Consider the following 21093-nt stretch of genomic DNA (forward strand, 5'->3'; position numbering starts at 1 on the left):
TTCCAATGTTTTCATCTGAGGGGAAGGACACAGTAGCCAAGTTCCATTCCGTTCTTTACCACACTCACATGTGCCCAACCACTGAATCTTCTCCCTCAAGAACATCCAGGAGAGGGACAGATGAGTGCCACCAGCATGACAAAGAACCTGCAGGGGGCAACTCTGGAAGCAGCAGATTAGCAGAGAGAAATGTGCCGATTGCTCATTTAAGAAAACTCACATAACCCCACACATGTGCTTCACTGCTCCCTTCCCAGTTCAGTGTCTTTTGAGTGCTAGTTATTACCTTTCAGTCACAGGCCTTTGACCTGACAGTTCTCCACTTGCCATTGCCTTATCAGTTCTTTGCAAACTACCTATGGTTATTAGCACTTAAAGCACAATTTTGAAGGGGATAAAAATTTATCTTAGTCCCAAAGGAATCATTTGTGTCAAACTGCCTTATAAGTATTAAAAAGAGACATGTTGAACAAATGAAGTAGCATGACACTCATATATCCTACTCAGTATCACTGGCATTTTATGAGATGGGGGAACTATACTTTAGTAATTATATAGTTTGAGAAATCAGAAGTTAGAGACAAATTATAAATGTCAAGGAACAGTAATTTAAAAACAAAGTTCTAACAAATAGTTTGCTTAATCATAATGCCCCCATGCTGTATTTGTGTGACCAAACTGGACATGTCTTCCTTGGAGCAGTGGGCACAGGCTCAGATGTATTCCCTACATCTTACTTGGCAAAACTCAACTTTTGTTAGCAAATTCTCTTCACTGTAAGACTTAGCTATGAAATGGTATATTTTTTCCCAAATATTTTTGTGAAAACATTTTTCCTAACTGTTCAATAAAAGTCTAGTTGCAATTAACTAGTTATGAGTCCTTGTTTAATTGAAGCAAGCAAATGCTTTTCACCATTGTGTGATTTCAAATTTTTTAACATAAACGACTTAACATTTTATGCATTTCTAGCAAATACAAAGAAAATAAAAGTCCATTTATACAAGTATTTTCTTAGATCATTCACATCCACATTTAGAAGCTTTAAGAATATAAATGTAAACATGTTCATTATCATGGCATCTTTTTTCCAAATATGTTCCTAATTTTGGGGGGAAGAAAAATGCTTCATGTTAAGTATATTGAGAACAGAAAATTTAAAGCAATTCCTTCTGGACTGCAATTTCCTCATCTATGAGAAGGGTGCAGGATATAATCTTTGATGTCTTTTTCGGTTCTGCCTGCTTTTCATTCTTTCACAAAACTAAAGTTCTCTTAGTTTCTGAGGGGTTTGGAATGAAGGAAAAATTGTACCAAGCTATAAAGTAAATCATAAGCTGATCTTTAATTTAAAAATGATTCTTACCTAGATATTAACGTTCCAAGTCTGGAACATCCACAGTTGTGTACCTTAAAAAAACCTTATTTTGTCAACAGTACCAATTACTGAAGGTACTTCTATTTTGTACAAAAGTCCTCTTGTTTTCAAGTTCTTTCTCCTGATTTGAACTGTGTAAGAACAAATTACTGTTATCACAAAAGTCTGATGTAAATTGCAGAAGGCAGAGTGTCTATCTTAGAGATTAGAGTTTTCTAATGCCTCATTCTGCCAGATTAGCAAATACTCTAAACAACAAGAAATAATGCTTTGACTTTCCCCATAGGAAGGGATTCTGGTTAACTTCAGAAAAAGCCAAGACTGAGTCGACAATACTGGAAAGACAACCTAATAACCTTTTCTCTTTGCCTGAGATTTCTATCATTATAAAAGGAACACTTCAGCTACAGAAACTCATAATTATTTTAAAATAGATTTATATATGGAGAAAATTCTATGAAGTGTTAACACAGTATATCCAAAAAACTTTCAGAGTTTTTATTTTTTATAACCTATACATAAGTTTACTTAATCAACATTAAAAACCAATACCCTAAGCCAAAACATAAAGTTGCCATTTCAATTAGATATACTAACTCAAGAATCTCTAAAGACCTTCAAATTTTCCCATCTTTTAAAATAGGGCTGGAAAAATTTTTCTGAAAAGGACCAGACAGTAATTATTTTAGGCTTTGCAGGCCTTACAATCTCTACTGCAACTACTCAAAGCAGCCACAGATATGTCAACGGATGAGTAAAGCCATGTTCCAATAAAGTTTTATTTATGGACAATGATATTTGAATTTCATGTAATTTTCACATGCCATGCAATATTGGTCTTTGATTTCTTTCTCCAGCCATTTAAAAATGCAGAAACCATTCTTAGCTGAGGGATATATGAAAAAAAAAAAAAAAAAGGCAGCAGGTTGGCTTTGGCCCATGTGCCATAGTTTGCCAACTCTGCTCCAAAATAATACTTTAAAAATCCAGTCTCTTCAAAATTTCAAATCATTACTTCCCAGAGGTTTGAAGTGATTATTCAAAGCTTCATCAGTAACTTCTTTTAGATCAGCTGGTTTCCACTTTGGACTCTGGTCTTTATCTATTAAAACTGTCAAGTAAAGACATAAGAAACGTTAGTATTCTCTTTGGTATTACCAGATTTTGATTACTGAATTGACACAAACTACCTTGGACTAGGCATATTTTTCTATAGCACATCTTTTTCTGCAAAGTTGAAATTTTTGTATGTGTTCCTTTTTCTTTTTCCCCTTAAATTAAGCCCTCACAGAACTGGATGATGACCTCACCTGCTAAGCCTGATGGTCTCTAGCTTGAATACAGTCTGCTGAACTAATCCAGTGGTTTAAGCCTTAGAACTTCTTTTTCTCTTTTTCTAATAATATCATAAATGAAATCTCTCTTTAGCTCTTTATAAAAGAGCTAAAACCAGAGTTGGTGTGGTTTAAAGGGAAGGCAGGAGAGGGGGGAGGGCCCAGATCTGTCTTCTAACCTCCTCCACATTGAACTGAGAGAAAAATTACTTGAGGTACAGGGAAAGGGACTTTATGCATAATTAAATGTGGATACAACTGTTTTGCTGAACCTTCTAGCTCACACTGAATTAAAATACCAGACCACCTTCAGGTTATCATGAGAAGCTCTGCTTCTCTTATTTCAGTGTAGTCATCACTTAGTGTAGCCACATAGTATCCCCACAGGATTTTAAGTAAGTATGAGGCAATCAATCCATAACCTCCTTTAAAAAGGGAGGAGAATGTCAGTTTCCTGGTTGTGATAGTATACTACAGTTATACAAATGTTACCATTTGGGAAACTGGGTGGAGGGTATGCAGGATCTCTCCATATTATTTTTTACACTGCATTTGAATCTACAATTATCTCAAAAAATTAAAAACCAAAAAGAAAGAGAATGGGGCTGTACCTAGTCTGGTTGTGGTAAGGAATTTCAGCCATGCTTAAGATGTGCGTAATTCTTGTGGGGAATTAAAGTATTTAAACATACAAAGTCTACAGTGAACCTAAAAAAATGAGTTAATCACTAAAAGGCGAAATAGTTAAAGAAGCAATCTGGGAACCAAAGGCAGTAGGCTGCCTCAGAAGGTAGAGGGAAGGGGGCTTTATGCATAATTAAATGTGGACACTGGAGGTTTTCACGGTTTGGCTGCCTAACTATAGGATTCCAGTGTCAGATCAGTGGTGATACTGAACACTGATGTTATGATCCCTGCCAGTTTGAAAGTTTTACATTCCCTGGACAGAGTAAATAAAAACAATCCTGGAGTATTCTTTCTACAAGAATCTCTTCCCTAAAAGCCCTGTGGGTCAATGCTATCTACCTCCTTGACAGTGCACTGAAGGTCAAATGGAAAGAGAATATTAATCAAATTTGCATGTTATTTAATTTCAAACTAACAAAATTTTTATTCTAGCATAGATAAAACAAGTTCTTGCCGTGTAGACAACTCAGGTTTTTCAGGTTTCATGAGGCACCCACTCAAATTCCAGTTGGTAGCTCTCTAGCTCTTCTGAGATAATCCTTTAAAAAAATTTTTTTCTGTAAATTCTTCTAAAGGAAGAAGTTTATTCTAGATGTTAAAAGTAAGAATTTTTTACAGCCATTCCCCTAATTGATAGTTTATTTTATCTAATTTGGTAACATACTTTATAATTAGCAAATTGTAGCAAACATTTGGTTATGTAAGAACATCTTAACAGTTTTACCCAGAATAGATACTGCTTTCTGAATAAAGAGGTTATGCTGAAAGATAAGGTTACATACTTTCTCTTCATTAAAAAGTAGCTTGATAAGCACCTGGGCTATGAATCAGAACTTTGATGCTGCTTGGTTTCAGCTCTTTTTCCTTAAAATAATTGACAGTATATCTAAAAAACAATACCTTTCTTTTCTAAGTTTAAGAAGGGCTGCTATAACATATAATGAATGAATACTTTAGCAACATAATCCAAGTAGCACACAGGTCCTCCTAAAATCAGAGGTCTAAGCTCTGATCCACATGCAGCAAGAATTTGCAGGGAATTAGTAGGATGAATGCATGTTTTCCATAAAACATATAGCCAATTCCTCTGACTCAACTCCACGGGTCCTCTAAAAGGATTTGTTTCTTTCTTATACTATATCATGCCAGAAATGAAGAGAATTCTACCACAGTGACCAGTGTTTATTGAAGCTTACAGCTCAGAGAGCATAACCTTTTATTCAGGTAAAGTATATCTAGAGTCTGTACTATATTAAAGTGATAAATAAAAACATAATAAAATTAGATATGTAAAATACATGCAGAGTGAAAGAACTCATTTTATACAACATAAATGACAGCTACTATTTATAGGCATATGGACTTATACATAAAAAGAAATGGTTGCAGATTTGCTAGGAACAAAAAATATCAACTACTTCACTTGCTTTTTCTTAATATTCTTACTTTGAAGATGATAAGCAAAAATAGAAATAATAGTAGTAGATGTTACTAATTATGCCATATGGTTTTTTCTCAATGTCAATGTTTAACTGCTAGGTTCAGGCAAAGAGGTGGATGGTAGGGTCCAACACAGCTGGGATTTTGCCAAAAGCCAGGACAAAAAAAGAGGGGACTTCAGGCCTTTCTGCAAGAGAATAAACGTACCTTTCAAAGGCTTCAGCAGCAGAATGAATTTACAAACTCACGCTGCACTTAGCAGAGGGAGTCCATGTGACTGCAGGAGCAGGATTACCTCTTATATATACATTAGGGAGCGGTGGCCACATTATTGGATTTTTTAAACAATACTGGTTTCAAAGACTGGTCTCCCCTCATATGCCAGTTGGTAATATTTAAAAAAAAAAAAAAAACTTTGCAATTTTTATAAAAGTTTGATTTTCACTAATCAAACAACCATCATCTTTTTTTTTTTTTTTTAACAGTATCTGCTCAAAAGTCCTATTTCCGTAATAGCTGGGAAGGAAACAACTGTCACTTACCTGCCCTAACACCTTCATGAAAGTCATGGCCTCTCTGAAAGAAAATCAAGATTAAATGCAGAATTTCTGGGCATCTTCATTCCTGATCATCTCCTCTCTTCCACCCACTTTAGCCCCCACTCCGTGGCCACACCCTGAGCCATGACATTCAGAGACTGGACCACCTCTGAGAACCCACTCTCTGATCACCTCCTCCTATTCTTATTTGCTCAAATATCTCCACTGCTACAAATCCCTGATTTAACTGAGCTCCGCTGACCTACGCGACTTTCTCACCATTTGTTCTGGTTTCACTCTGCTCTTCATCCAGCCCAGTTTCCCCAGTTCATTAACGGGTCATTTCTTTTTCTTGAAAATGCCCTTATCTCCCTCAAGCCTTTCCCCCCGCCCTTTATTCTATCTTGGCAAAATCTCAGCACCAGCTGAACCCTACTATTTACCTCTGCCTGTGTTCAAGCAGCTAAAATCTTACTGCAGAAAAATCATACAACTGTGACTGGCTTCGTTTAAAATTCATGATCACAGATCTCAAACAGGCATGGAAAACTGCCTCACAATCCATGTTCTCTCCCCCACTGCAAGATAATGACTTCAACTGTCTTCTGTCCCCTCAACCTCTTCCCCTAGCAAGTTCTACTCTTTACACTATATTCTCAGCTAATGAGTTAAACTTCTACTTTATTTAAAAAAAAAAAAAAAGAGATGCCCTAGGACAGAACATTCTCTTCTTCCCACTAAAACATCTGCAGCCCAACTACAGCCATCTGCACATACCTTCCCTTTCCCGTCTAAGGAGGAAGGGACCCACCCCTGCCAAAGGCCAATCCTCCCCTGCCTTCCCATTCATATGCCCTCTTCTCAAGGACTAAGCCTGAGAAGGTCACCTGTCTCTCTTTTCCTGCCATCATCGATGTACGCAGTATAACTTAGTGGTTGAGTGCATGCAGTTCAAATGTCTGGGTTCACCTCCTAGCTCTACTACACAGTAACTACGTGACCTTGGGCTAGTAATTTCTCTAACTCCCAGTTTCCTTATATGAAATGGTAATATCAACACATCCATCCTAAGATTATCTTAATCCACATTCCAGCACAGCGTCTGACACATAGCAACTGTTCAGTAAATGTTAACTATTATTAGTATCATCAACATAATCCTTTTTCCCTATTGGCTCATTCCCAATCATTTACAAACATGTTCTAGTGTCTTCCAAAGGAAATCTCACTTGATTCCACAGTCCCAGCTTCTACCCTACTTCCGTTTCAAGAAGAAAGGGTTGTGAACACAGTCTTCAATTCTTCACATCCCATTTACTCACTTCCCCTCCAGCTTACCACACTGCAACTTCTGCCTCAACACACCCCTGAGATGGCGTGCCAAAATCATCTGTAACTTCAGTACTGCCAAACGCAAAGCATGCCTTTATCCTCGTCTCCTAGAGGCTTTGGCAGTGTTCCCTCCTCCTTGAAACACTCCTCTCCTGCTTTCATGACACCACGCTCTCCTGGTTCTCCCACCTCTGTCCGTTTTCTCTTCCACTGCTCATTTTCCTTCTGTATGATCTTATCCACTCTAAACTCAACACATCAGTGCCTGAGTGATCAGTTCTGTTAAAAATAAGATCCTGTCCCTCCTCTGCTCAAAAAACATCCAGTGCCTTCCCATTTCACTCAGAACAAAAGCCAAAGTCTGATAAAGACCTCCACGGCCATGTATGCTCTGCACAGCCCTTCCCTATGCTGTCCGCTCTGACCTCCTTTCTCTCTCACTCACCGACCACGCCTGCCCCACTCCATCAACGAGGCCCCCCTGCAGTTCCTAGAACAGGAAGGCCACCCCTCACCTCAGAGCTCTGTACTTCAGGTGCCCTGCAGATAGGAGCATGGCTCGCTCCCACACTTCTTTCAGGTTTTCACTCAAAGAACATCATCTCAGTGAGGTCTTCTCTGGTCTTCCTGTCTACAAGTTCAACTCCTACACCCCTGTATTCCATACCCTCCTTCCCGATTTACTTTTGCTCCTTAGTACCTGTAATAATATACTACATATTTTACAAATTTATCTGTTTATAGTCTATCTCCCCCACTATAAAGTAAGTTGCATTAGGGCAGGGATGTCTCCGTTTTGTTTACCTATATATTAGTGCCTAGCACATGGTAAGCACTCTTATTTGTTAATAAATAAATCTCCAAAGTTTTCTTTTTTTTAATTGGCGTTAATGTCTCTCAGACTTAAATCTCTAACCCATACCTCTAAGTTCCAACTCCTAAATGTGTTCTTTCCTTCATATCCATCAAGGCCTATCAAGTCTATCTCCTACATTTGTCTTAAATCCATTTACTTCTCTCCACTGCCACTCTAGTCTAAGCCACTACTATTCTGCACCTGGATTACTGCAGTAAACTTATATCTGATCTCTACATCCACTCTGAACCCCCTCTCCAACCCCATCATCATTCAATAGCAATAATTACCTTCCTAAAACCAAATCACCCCCTGCTGAAACCCACGAGGCTTTTCAACATTCTCATTTCTCACCCTTCAGGTCACTGATGAGCTGACATCTCAAAGATGTCTTCCTGGACCTACTTATTTAAAGGTTTCCCTTTGCTTCCCCCATTCCCTCTTGTCCACACATCATTCTATCACCAACCCTGTATGTTTCCTCTAGAGCACTTACCACAATTTGTAATTATTACACTTATTTTGTTTACTTGTTCTTTATAGTCTCAGGAGGCTATAAATCCCATGAGAACAAGGACATACAACAGCATATTACTTAGCACAGTGCCTGGCACATAGCTAAACATATTTGCTGAGAGAATGAAGGAAGGAGGGACTCAATCAATCCAGGCAGGACACTAAATGTACAGTGAAAAACAGGGACTGGGTGAGGTGTACGGGGTAGGGGTCAGGAGCGTGACCACCTGGTTTCACACGCCATGTCTCTGCCACTTAACAGCTGCACCACCTTAGGCAGGTTACTTTACTTTTCTATGCCACTGTTTCCTCATCTGTAAAGTGGAAACAATAATAGTACCTGCCTTCTACAGACAGTGTAATATTTAACTGAGAGAATGCACATAAAGTGCCTAGCACAGTACCTACTCATAATACACAAAAGACCTCAGCTGCCATTTACATCCTATGGAGTGACCTCAATATATGACTAATAGAGTTTAATTTATGGTTGGATGAACTATTTTGAATATCTTCACTATTTCAGGACATCGAAGGCCATTAGGTATGTCTGCTTTCTAGTTATTAAACATAATATTTCCTTTAGGCCATGAGTGTATTAATCTAAGGGTCCTCTACACATTACACAAAAGAGATAATTCTGCTTTAAAAGAGTTTATCTGGGGACTCCCCTGGTGGCCCACTGGGTAAGACTCCACGCTCCCAATGCAGGGGGCCTGTGTCTGATCCCTGGTGAGAGAACTAGATCCCACATGCATGCTGCAACTAAAGAGTTTGCATGCCACAACTGAGAGTCCACATGCTGCAACTAATAAGTCCGCATGCTGCAACTAAAAGATCCCACATGCCGCAACAAAGATCCTGTGTGCCGCAACAAAGACCCGGCACAGCCTAAATAAATAAATAAATAAATAAAATTTTTTTTTTTTAAAGAGTTTATCTGAAAGAATAAATCACTATGACTGAAATATTCCATGAAATCAATAATATTCTATGTGATTACTGCCTATTTTAAGTGTATCTATAATGGTATTTGCAATGCTAATCTATTAATTAAAACATATAATAGACTAATAACTTCCCTTTGTGCATTTAGACTTAGAGAATTTATGCTTCTTGCCCAAGGTCAGAGACTATGCCTGAAAAATGGTTAAAATTTCTATTCTGAATTTCACATGAGGTTAGAGCCCTTCTTACAATTACATGCAAAGGTAACTGCTGTTTCATAAAGGCTTATTAACAATCTGTGAGCAATATTCCCCCCGTGCCTTAAGCTAACTGGCCTGTTGTATTTTCATAGAGTAGATTTATAGATAGTTTCAATTTTCTTGTTTATAAATTTTCTATATTTTACATGTTCTACAATGAACATATATGACTTTCATAACTAGAAAATGACAATACTTTAAAGAAAAATTCTTACCATACAAGCTTGACTCAGCCGATATTCCATAGTCAATACTTCCTGCAAGGTCTTGGAAGACCCCTCCATGAGTTGCCTTAGTGTGATCTTTAGGGATGTTGGAGACATTTTATTAATTACCTATTAGAGAAAAAATTTACTAGTTTTAGCCCAATAGTTCCTTTACCGCTTATAATAAACTAGCTGAGTTTTGATATAAATCATATTAAAATTTGCTCCTTAACAATACTTTCATACAACAAAGTCTCATAAAAATAAGATTATGGGGCTTCCCTGGTGGCGCAGTGGTTGAGAGTCTGCCTGCTAATGCAGGGGACACGGGTTCGAGCCCTGGTCTGGGAAGATCCCACATGCCACGGAGCAACTAGGCCCGTGAGCCTCAACTACTGAGCCTGCGCGTCTGGAGCCTGTGCTCCGCAACAAGAGAGGCCGCGATAGTGAGAGGCCCGCGCACAGCGATGAAGAGTGGCCCCCACTTGCCACAACTAGAGAAAGCCCTAGCACAGAAATGAAGACACAACATAGCCAAAAATAAAAAAATACATAAATAAACAGTAATTAAAAAAAAAAAAAAAAAAAGATTATGCCTTAGCCTAATCCTGCCAAAGCACCAAACAAAAATTTCTAATCCGGTACAACAAAACAGATCATTCTACAAGTGGAATAAATTCTATACCCATAACTGAAGTAATAAAGTACATCTACATTTTGTAGCCTGCCTGACATAAATTATCATCTCAACTACGTAATAAGCAAGCAGTGGTTATGCCTAAATAAAACTAATACACATCTCACAAAGCACTAATGTATCAGAGGACAGACATTTCACTTTACAATATAAAGAAAGTGAAGGAGTAGAAATACGGTAGCTCCTCCTTCCCACTTTGTGACTCTAGAGAAGTGTCTTAACTGAATTATAGTCTTCACCTAAAAATAAATCCACTTAACTTGGAAGTAAAGAGAGACAATAATTCAAGGTATTGTGATGTGGTCTTCTCGAGTACTTAAATATTTGATAAAATAAGAAATATAGGCCTGACTCCTTGGCTACAATGCTATGCCACTTCCTTCTGAATTTAAAGATGCTATTACTGATACTCCAATACATGTGTATGGCTGTGAATACAACAGCTGCTGCAGGAGGTCCCATTACATGCGTATAAATCTGAGGCTTGCCCTTTCCTTTATAATTGCAATATATAGTTTTCAGGCATGTTGTTGAGCGACTGTCTCAAAGGTATGAATTTCACTTTTTGAGTTCAAAGAACTCCCCACATCAAGATTCCAGGTTCTTTGTATCATCCTCAAGTCGGCAACAGATTCAGAGAACAGACTGAGTGGGCAGGGCAGTATCTTACCAAGCAGTTGCCAGAGCTTAAATAGATGACTACTGTACAGGAAAAGTTGAGGGAAGATTAGTACCCTACCTACAGCCACAATGCTGAAGAGAAGATGAGAAGGAGAGAGAAGCAATTAAGTCTTTTATGACTCTAGTGCATATTCGCAGGAACTCATTCTTCTGCCCTCAGCGCTGTATGGACATGATCCCATTCAACGCCCTGAAAGCGATCCTACTCCATGCTCTCACCTTTCTGGTTGCAGGCCACAAGGATGATGGCACCCCTGCAGCAGTCTGCGTACTGTGCTGGGGGTCCATCCTTTCCATAGGCAAGTAGGTAATGGGTCCACTTTATTGCCAAACCCAGTAGCTTTCTCTGGTCGGAGCAATGCTCATGTTATCACAATGAAGACCTAGAAGAACTTCATTCACAATGCTAAAAGGTGTACTTAAGGGAGGGACACAGCTACCTTCTATCTCTTCTAGTCTGCAAAAACAATGAAGCTACAATTCCCTTTCCAACAGGGCTGCGGTGTGCAAGCTCACAATTATGTACCTCACTCAGTACTACTGTTATGATTAACTGCCTATGTCCTCAATTCTTAGTTTGGTACTTTATGTGCCATCTAGACACAAAACTCCGTCTCTCGCTATACTTCCTCACCTGGCTACCAATTAATTTCATAAGAAAGGCCACTTAAGGTCCCCAGTTGTCTGTGCTTGTGCCATATACACAAACTAGAAAAAAAAATGGGAAGAAAATTTCCTTAAAAAAGCTCCATTGGTTCAGACATTTCATGAAATATTAAAAGATGTTTTCATAAGACAGATATAATAGAAGAAGAAACTGTAGTCTCCAACCACTCAATATGCCGGCACTTCAGCACAGAGGCTAAGGGTTTGGACTCGAGTGAGACAGCTCTGAGGTGGAATCTCAGCTCCACTATCTCCTACATGATTGACCTTAGTTTCCTCATTTATGAAATGAAGATAATAAATATTACCCACCTCATAAATGGCATGGCAATACAGGATAGTGCAATGTGTCAGAAAGCAAGCAAATCAGGGAAGGGAAGGAGCATTCATTGAGCACATTTTCCTTAGCTCTCAGGCAAGTACGTTCATACATATGCACATTTTACAAATTAGGAAACCAGACTCATGAATTTGTCCAAGGTCACACAGAGCAGGAATCCGAACCTAAGCCAGCCAACTCCAAAGCCTACCTCCTCATACTATATGAGGCTATAAAAGTAGTCAAGAAGGTCAAAGGCTGAAGAAACGTCAAAAAGAACAAAGATGGAGGAGAGGACATTGTGTCAGGTGAAGAAGTGAATAAAAACTTGTTTGTGGGGACTTCCCCGGTGGCGCAGTGTAACAATCTTCCTGCCAATGCAGGGGACATGGGTTCGAGCCCTGGTCCGGGAAGATCCCACATGCCGCGGAGCAACTAAGCCCGTGCGCCACAACTGCTGAGCCTGTACTCTAGAGCCCGCGAGCCACAAATACTGAAGCCCACGAGCCACAACTACTGAAGCCCACGTGCCTAGAGCCCGTGCTCTGCAACAAGAGAAGCCACTGCAACAAAGAGGAGCCCCCGCTCTTAGCAACTAGAGAAAGCCTGCACAGCAACGAAGACCCAATGCAGCCAAAAATAAATAAATAAATAATAAATAAATAAATTTATTTAAAAAAAAACTTGTTTGTGTAATTTCAATGGCAAAGAGGAAGACAAAGTCAGGAGAGTAGCTTGAGAAAAAACAGAGTCAAGGGAAGGCTTTTTTGTAAGGGTAGGAAAGCTTTGAAAATGATAGAAGAAAATATGCCACTAACTCAAGAAGGTAAAATTGAAGATACTGAAAGAGGGAGATGGCTGATGCAATTAGTTCCTAGGGGAGGCAGAAAAGGATGAAATAAGACCACAGATGGGGATGTTTCCCTTGACAAGGAAGTGGGACATATTAGAGCAGCGGTCCCCAACCTTTTTGGCAGCAGGGACTGGTTTCGTGGAAGACAATTTTTCCACGACGGGGTGGGGGGGATGTTCAGGCGGTAATGCCAGGGATGGGGAGCGGCAGATGAAGCTTCGCTCGCTCGCCCGCCGCTCACCTCCTGCTGTGCAGCCTGGTTCCTAACAGGCCGAGGACTGGTACCGGTCTGCGGCCCGGGGCTTGGGGACCCCCGTGTTAGAGAAATCAAAGAAGGGATGATGGAAGAGCATTAAAGGAGCTAACACAGCTTCATTCATTATAAAGGGAACACAGACTGTTTTGGAAATTTTGATAATGATTAGGACTTGGATCTTTAGCTAAGCCAGAAATGTGTATGGATACAACCCTGCGCCCACCCATACAACTAACTGAGTGGACACACTTCTGCTTATTAGAGGAACACTGGTCAGTGTTCTAACCAATTTATCTGACCCTTTAAAGATTAGTTGTCTCCTGCATATCAAATAGCCAACTTCTTTTTTTCTTTATTTTTATCAAATGATTCACATTCTCATCTCAATTCAACAATATTACTGAGCATTTATTATGCATTAGACACTTCAGGGGAGACAATAATCAACAGCACACGGTCCTGGCACTCAAAGCATTATGAGCACTATAATCACTGACTTTTGGGTAAGAATCCTAGGAACCCTTCTTTTGGTTAAGTTTTATTTATTAAGTCCTAGGAAATTTACCACAAAAGGAAAACTCAGGATAATGCCTCTGACCCTCTCCTCAGGAGTCTACCAGAACACTCAATAATATACAGTCTGACATGAATTATCAAGAGAAAAACAGTATTCAACAAGCCTACTGATTACAATTAGAAAATTTCTACCAAGTAGGACTCAGAGTTGACTCAAGGGCTATAACAACTATTTCTCTGATTCACTAAGAGATCTTAGAAAATGATCTCTTGAGTTCTTTCCTTTATAAAAAAGGATATCACATGTAACATTCTTTAAAAGTCTAGGCTCTGCCAGTTTTAATCTCAAAAGAAGGAACACTAACAGGAATTCAAGTAAATTTAGATCATTTTACTTTTTAAAAATGCATTAAAAAATAGAGCTGATACTGACTTACATTACATACAGGGTAAAGACAATGAACAGGAAATGAGAGCTTAAGAAGCTAATTAAAGGCAACAAATTAGCTTATTCTTCATCTAACTCAAAAGAATACATAAAGGTATAGGAAAAATATAAATGGGTGTAATTTTGCTCTCCTCTGAAAAATGGCTACAGCATATTTCTAATTTATTAATATATTATGATGAACTTTCTAATCATTCCATTAAAAAACCAAATTCACTACTTGTAAAAACTTTCGTTGAACTGTTAAAAATGCCATCAAGATAAAAGTTTAAGTAAGCCACAGACAGTAACCACTTAAGAAGTGTTCAATGTACATTATAGAGGTCAGAGGAGAAGGATAAATCATTTGCTCATATTATACTATAGAAAATTAGTTAATTTGAATAGCTGATACTTTAAAATACTTGCAAGGCACAAGAGAAATAAATCAGTGCAAAACAGGTCAAAACAAATTATTTGAAAGCATATAGAAAACATTTTGAGTAGAAACAATGTTTTCTACGAGGGCAAATGACACTTAGAAAATAAAAAACTAAGGAATACTATAATTAGAAACACTTTATACAGTTGGATTTTTAACTTAAGAAAAATCTAAAATAGTATATCCAATCACTTTTTAAAAAGGCCATAAGAACATAAACATAGTTAAAACAACAGATCTCAAAACCCCAAAATAACAAACTCCTGTTCTACATTATAGTTGGTTAATGTAAAGAGTTTGTAATGAAATCTCTCATTTATGGATCGTTATGGATCTGCCCCAAATCTTCAGGACACCTCCACATTTTGAACAGAATATTTCTGTTCAATAAATGCCACCATTAAGAGAGAAAAAAGGCAAGTAACAGATAGGAGGAAGATATATGCAGTACATGTACTGGATAAAGGACTTACTTAGCAGAAGATAGAAATAATTCCTACAAATTAACAGTAATAATAAAAAAGATTTAATAGGCACTTCGCAAGGAAGGATACCACAGCCAATAAAGGTATGAATTGATGCTCAACCCCATTAGTCATCATGGATGCAAATTAAAACCACTATGCAATGCTATTTTATATACACCAGAATGACAAATAAGAAAAAGACAAATAATATCAAGTGTTGGTGAGAACGTAGAGCAACTTAGTATCCAATGTAAATTGGTACAACCATATTGGAAAACTTTTTGACAGTAACTACTAAGATAAATGTACATGCTTTCAGTTAAACAGAGGCCATCTAACTGAGGTGCCCTTAATGCTTTAGTAGACTGTAAGCAAACCAAAATCTAAGCCTGTAATGCCTCAAGGTTAAAAATCGAAACCTAAGGACAGCCAATCATAAATAGCCAATTAGCCTTTCCCAAATAAAGCAACTGCTTAAGCTACAGCCAATCAATATTTCCTTGCTTTGCTTCTACCTCCTCTGCATAAAAGGCTTCCCCTAAGCTCGTATCAGTAGAGCTTTTCTTACCACTTCTGGTTTGGTGCTGCCTGATTTAGATTAATTTTTGCTCAAAAAAACTATCAAAATTCTTAATATGCTTTAGTGTATCTTTTAACAACGTGTGATGACTTTGCAGTACTACTCCTGGGTATATACAGAAATGCATATCTTTGTTAACAAAAGACACAGACAAAATTGTTCATAGCAGCATTATTTCTAACAGTAAAAACCTACAAACAACCCCAAATGTCCACGAACAGTAGAAATAAATAAATAAAATGTGATATATCACACAATGGAATAACTTAAAGCAATAAAAACAAACCACTGCTACATACAACACTGGTGAACCTCACAAATACAATGCTGAGCAAAAGATAGACAGAAAACTGTATGATTTTATATATAACTCAAAAACAAAATCTATGGTGTTAAAAATCAGTATATGGTTAGCCTAGGGAGAGGTAGTGACAGGGATGGGACTCAATAAGACATATCGAGTGCCTAATTTATTCTGGGTGTTCATTATGTTTACGTTGTAAAAATTTTTCAGCTATACATTATAACCTTCCTGTACTTCAAAAAAAATGAATCCTTAAAATACATACACACTCAGAAAAAATTCACTGAATTCAAGCTCTTTAGTTTAACATAAGGCTCCTCACAGTCTGGTTCCAATCATCTTTTTGGCCGTATTTTCTGACACTTTACTCCTTGTTCCCAGCTCTGCATTCTCCTAACATTTGTCCTTTGAGTATGTGCTTTGTTCTGTCTGATATACCCTTTGCCACTTGACAACTCATTCCCATCTTTTATTCTCTGCTCAGAGGTCTCCTCTGCGAAGCCTTTAAGACTCCTTCCACCATTTTCTGGACACCCACAATAATTTGTGCAAGCCTCTAGCTTAGTAGCACTTACCATATTTTGTTTATGCGTCTATTCCACTGGATTGTGAACTCCCTCTGAGAACAGGTACTGGATTTTCATTTTTGAAACTCAGTGGCAGCACAGCACCTTACCCATTCATTCATCATACCTACCATGTGAAACGCTCTGTGACAGGTGTCTGGAAATACAGGAGCTTCTCAGCAGCTTATAGTCTGCTATAGACGGCACTCAATAAAGCAAAAAGACAGGAGCAGTAGAGAGAAAAGGACACATAATGGGGACAGGGACAAGCAGGTAGAGGTCTTTACAGAATAACACTGTCACTTTTATGGTGTTCAACACTAAATGTCTGAAGCTTTGTTGTGCTGTTTTAAGGCTTAAAAGGGAAATATTTCTTAGCATTTGTCCTTGGGATTGAATGAAATTAAGTGGAAGGTAGAATTTAAGCCACAGTAAGTCACATCATCTGTTATTTTAAAACCAAGTGGCATAAGCCCCTGTTATATCCTGTCTGTTAAACAGGTCTTTGATTTTTTTAACTAGTTTATATCAACTGTAGTTAAGAGTTATGTTTTGCTATGAATTGTGAATATTTTTTTAAATAATCATCTTATACATTATGTACTTCTATCTATAAATCTTTTCCAGAAATGTTCAGATTGACCCAAAAAACAATAGAAACACAAAATACCTAAACGAGTTGGTCTACTTCACCGAATACTGCAGCTTCACAGACATATTTTTATTTTTAAATATTTTTTCACCATTCTGGAGGGTCATATTGTTTTAAAGAAATGGGCACTAATATTTCTTTCCTCTTATAAAAGGCTTAGAACCAGTCCAAGAAGAGTGCTTTTTGCAACCTTAAGATTTTTCCGGTAATTTCTTAAAAGCATTAACAATTTAAAAAAAATGAAAAGACAGTATCTAAAGATGCAGGTACTCCTGTTTGATGATATCCTAAATGCTCATGATAGCATTTAAGGGTCACTAAGCTCCATCAGTGGACTGGGAACTGTTTTCTCTTCCTGTCTACATAAATTGATGCATTTTCCCCTTAAGGTTTATTGTGCTCTTTCCCAAAGGAACAATGCATCCATCGACACTGCCATTCAGTTACTCTTATTAATAGCAATTAACTACACAGTGTAATAGGTACCTTCAGCAAATATAATGCCCACTTCTATAGGTCAAACTGTTTTTTAAACATAATTTGGCATATCATTTTATTTTTTAAGTAGTTAGCCTTACTGAGATGTAATTTACATATGATAAAATTCACTCATTTTAAGTGCATAGGTCCATAAATTTTGATAGATGTATACAGTTGTACAACTACCCCACAATCAAGATATAGAACATTTCCATCACCCCAAAGAGTTCTACTTCCCTCAGTTCTATCCCCAGGCAGTTGATTTGTTTTCTGGGCCTACAGTTTTGCCTTTTCCAGAATTTCATAAAAATAAAATCACACAGTAGGTAGTCCTTGTGTCTGCCTTCTTTCACTTGGCATAATGCTTCTGAGATTCATCCAAGCTGTTTAATGTATCAGCTCAGCCCTTCTTATAGTTGAGTATAATATTCCACTGTATGAATATATCACAATCTGTTTACTCATTCAATACTTATAGGGATTGGACTGTTTCCAGTTTGGGGCTATTATAAAGTTACTATGAACATGTGAGGACAAGCACCTGTGTGGACAAAAGTTTACACTTTTCTTGGGTAAATCCCTAGAAGTGGGATTGTTGGATCTTACAGTAAGTGTACATTTAACTTTATAAGAAACTGCCAAACTGCTTTCCTGCCAGCAATATGCAAGTTGTAAGTGCTCCACATCTTTACCAACACTTGGTGTTGGTACTGTCAACCTTTTAAATCTTAGCCACTCTAATGGATGCAGAGCAACATCTCATTGCGGCTTTAATTTGCCTTTTCCTAAAGATTAAAGATCTTGAGCATTTTTTCATGTGCTTCCTGGCCATTCATGTATCTTCTTCGGTGACATGTCTGGATTTCCCATTTTTAGTTGTGCTGTTTACATTTTTATATCGTATATGTGGTGGATTAAAGTCCTGTTATCAGATACACGTTGTACAAATACTTCCTCCCAATCTGTTGCTTCCTCATTTTCCTGATAGTGTCTTTCAAAGAGGAAAAGTGTTTTATTATAATACAGATTTATCAATTTTTTTCTTCTGCAGTTCCAGCTTTTTGCATTAAAAAGAAAATCTTAGCTAGCCCAAAGTCACCAAGATTTTCTCCTATGTTTTCCTTTAGAGTGGTATAGTTTTACTGCTTACATTTACGTTCGTAATACATTTTGAATTGCATATAGTGTGAAGGAGCTCAAAGCATGTCACCCCAAGATACGCCATGTTGTCATATTGATTATTTTGAGTTAAAGGCACTTGGGAAACAATAGGTGTTAAGAAGGGCACTCTGGGGGCTTCCCTGGTGGCGCAGTGGTTGCGAATCTGCCTGCCAATGCAGGGGACACGGGTTCGAGCCCTGGTCTGGGAAGATCCCACATGCCGCGGAGCAACTAAGCCCATGAGCCACAGCTACTGAGCCTGCGCATCTGGAGCCTGTGCTCCGCAACAAGAGAGGCCGCGACAGTGAGAGGCCCGCGCACCGCGATGAAGAGTGGCCCCCACTCGCTGCAACTGGAGAAAGCCCTCGCACAGAAACGAAGACCCAACACAGCCAAATAAATAAATAAATAAATAAATAAAAATTTAAAAAAAAAAGAAGGGCACTCTGACCCTCCTTTTCTTCCTGAAAGCAGGAGATACAACCCCCATGTGAAAGGTACCCTCCCTGTGCCAGGAGGAAGGAAGCCATTCTGATCACCAGAGACAGGGAATTTTGGGCCAAGAAATCTGTACAAAACGAACCTTCTTAAATTAACCCTTATCTTCCTAGTTACTTCTTCACCATTTACTACTCCTAGCCAAAAGTTATTTGTCTTGTCAATTCTTCACAAATTTATTGTTTCTTTGTCTAAAAGGTATACAAGCTTCCTGCTCTGGTCATTCCTCAGGTATTCATTCTCTTGTACAGACACCCATGTACATGTAAAAATTTAATAAAATTTGTATACTCTTCTCCTTTTAATCTGTCTTATGTCAGTTTGATTCTTAGGCCCAGCCAGAGAACCTAAGAGGATAGAGAATTTTTTCCTCCCCTACAAGGGCAAGGTAAGAGTCAATAACTTTATTTTTTTCCTTGCATATGGATATCCAATTGTTCCAGAACCATTTGTTGAAAAGACTATCTTTTCCCCACTGAATTACCTTGGGAGTTCAGAGCAAGTATTACTCTAGTATTAATTTACGCCCACTACTAAAGTGTAAATCTTCTGGCTGATGGGAATATGAACACTTCCCAGACCTGTGTGAGACTTGCTAACTGTTCACAGACTATTGCTTTCCTGTGACTCTTTCCCTGCTCTTGTGGAGTTTTACCCACAACACGTACAGATCAATATTCTGGAAACTCCTGCAGGAAGAAAGCTGAGTCAATCTGAGGGCTCTCTTGTTTGTTTCCCTTCTCTCAGGAATCACATGTGCTGCCTGCATTGTCCAAGCTCTACAAATACTTGTTTCATACGTTTTGTCCAGTTTTCTAGTTGTTTACAGAACAATTCCTGTAGCAATTTTCTTGCATATCGGTCACTTTATTTTTAAATAGTACAGTATACAGGTAATTCTCAAAGCTTACAGAAAGATTAGTAATCTTTTAAGTTTAATTTCTCGTTTTAATACTTTGCTGCTCCTCTTTCTTAAAATCTATGCCCTGGTTATCTTTCTTAGTTCTCCTGTTTTCCCTCCAATTTTTCAGTGCATGAATTCTTTATAGAAGCCTGTCATATTCTTGTATGTTAACTTCTTCAAGTAAAAACTGAGTTTCATTTACTCTTCATGAAATGAGCATTTTAAAATAAAAAAAATACATAAATCTCACATTAGTGATTAGAAAGAAGAAATCCCAAAAAATCTAATAAAGAGTTTTCTAGTACTGGAAAAGGAAAGTATATGCCCTCTCTCTAAGCCTTTAACACAGCAGGATATCCTACATCAGTAACAAGAAAACACCTAAAAGACAAGTCAAAAGCAACACTGGTTTCCCTGGCCATTTGCTCAGGACCACCTTCCTGGACACTAATTTGACTCACTGCTCTCTGCTCTTGTTTCTCTGCCTCTCTTGGCCGTGGACTTCATTCCCCAGCCCTCCTAAGGACTGGTGACCCATTTAAATTCCTTCCTTGGATTAGTATCCTTGCTGAGAGTTGAGGCAAGGGAGGTCGTCTCAACCGCTTCTAGCCATGACTCCTTTGATTACTGACATCACTTGTAATTCTGGAAAAGAAATACTTCTCTCATTGGCCCTGAAGAACCTTCTTTACTTTGGCAAGCTTGTTAGTCTCATTACCAGAAAAGGGAGATTGAAACGGGAGAGCACTTCCTACAAGTCAACAACAACAACAACAAAAAACCCAATTAAAAAATGAGCAAAGAATTTAAACATATCTCCAAAGAAAATACAAATGGCCAATCAGCATATGCAAAGATGTTTAATATCACCAACCATTAGGGAAATGCAAATTAAAACCACAATGAGGGAATTCCCTGGTGGTCCAGTGGTTAGGACTCCACGCTTTCACTGCTAAGGGCATGGGTTCAATCTCTGGTAAGGGAACTAAGATCCCACAAGCCGTGTGGCGTGGCCAAAAAACAAAAACAAAAAAACCCCACAATAAGCTATCACCCCCCCAGCCATTAGGATGGCTATTTAAAAAAAAAAAAAAGACAGAAAATAACAAGCGTTGGCAAGGATGCAGA

At 38.2% G+C, this 21093-nt stretch overlaps 1 protein-coding gene across 3 annotated transcripts in view; it reads right to left on the reverse strand.

Moving 5' to 3' along the window:
* Window positions 1-1321: 1321 nt before the first annotated feature.
* The window catches only part of HIBCH (3-hydroxyisobutyryl-CoA hydrolase), a 94024-nt gene continuing 74252 nt past the window's right edge, over window positions 1322-21093 (reverse strand). For 2 of the 3 annotated variants that reach the window (XM_057551497.1, XM_057551495.1), the window contains 3 exons: window positions 9506-9625; window positions 5382-5415; window positions 1322-2489 (listed from right to left, as the gene is read on the reverse strand). In XM_057551497.1, coding sequence (XP_057407480.1) covers window positions 2374-2489; window positions 5382-5415; window positions 9506-9625 — 270 coding nt within the window. In that variant the 3' untranslated portion in view covers window positions 1322-2373. The remainder of the gene's footprint in view (window positions 2490-5381; window positions 5416-9505; window positions 9626-21093) is intronic. The other variant, XM_057551496.1, reaches the window with a different exon arrangement.

This window comes from Balaenoptera acutorostrata, chromosome 8 (genome assembly GCF_949987535.1).
Source record: "Balaenoptera acutorostrata chromosome 8, mBalAcu1.1, whole genome shotgun sequence".
Classification (NCBI taxonomy): Eukaryota; Metazoa; Chordata; class Mammalia; order Artiodactyla; family Balaenopteridae; genus Balaenoptera; species Balaenoptera acutorostrata.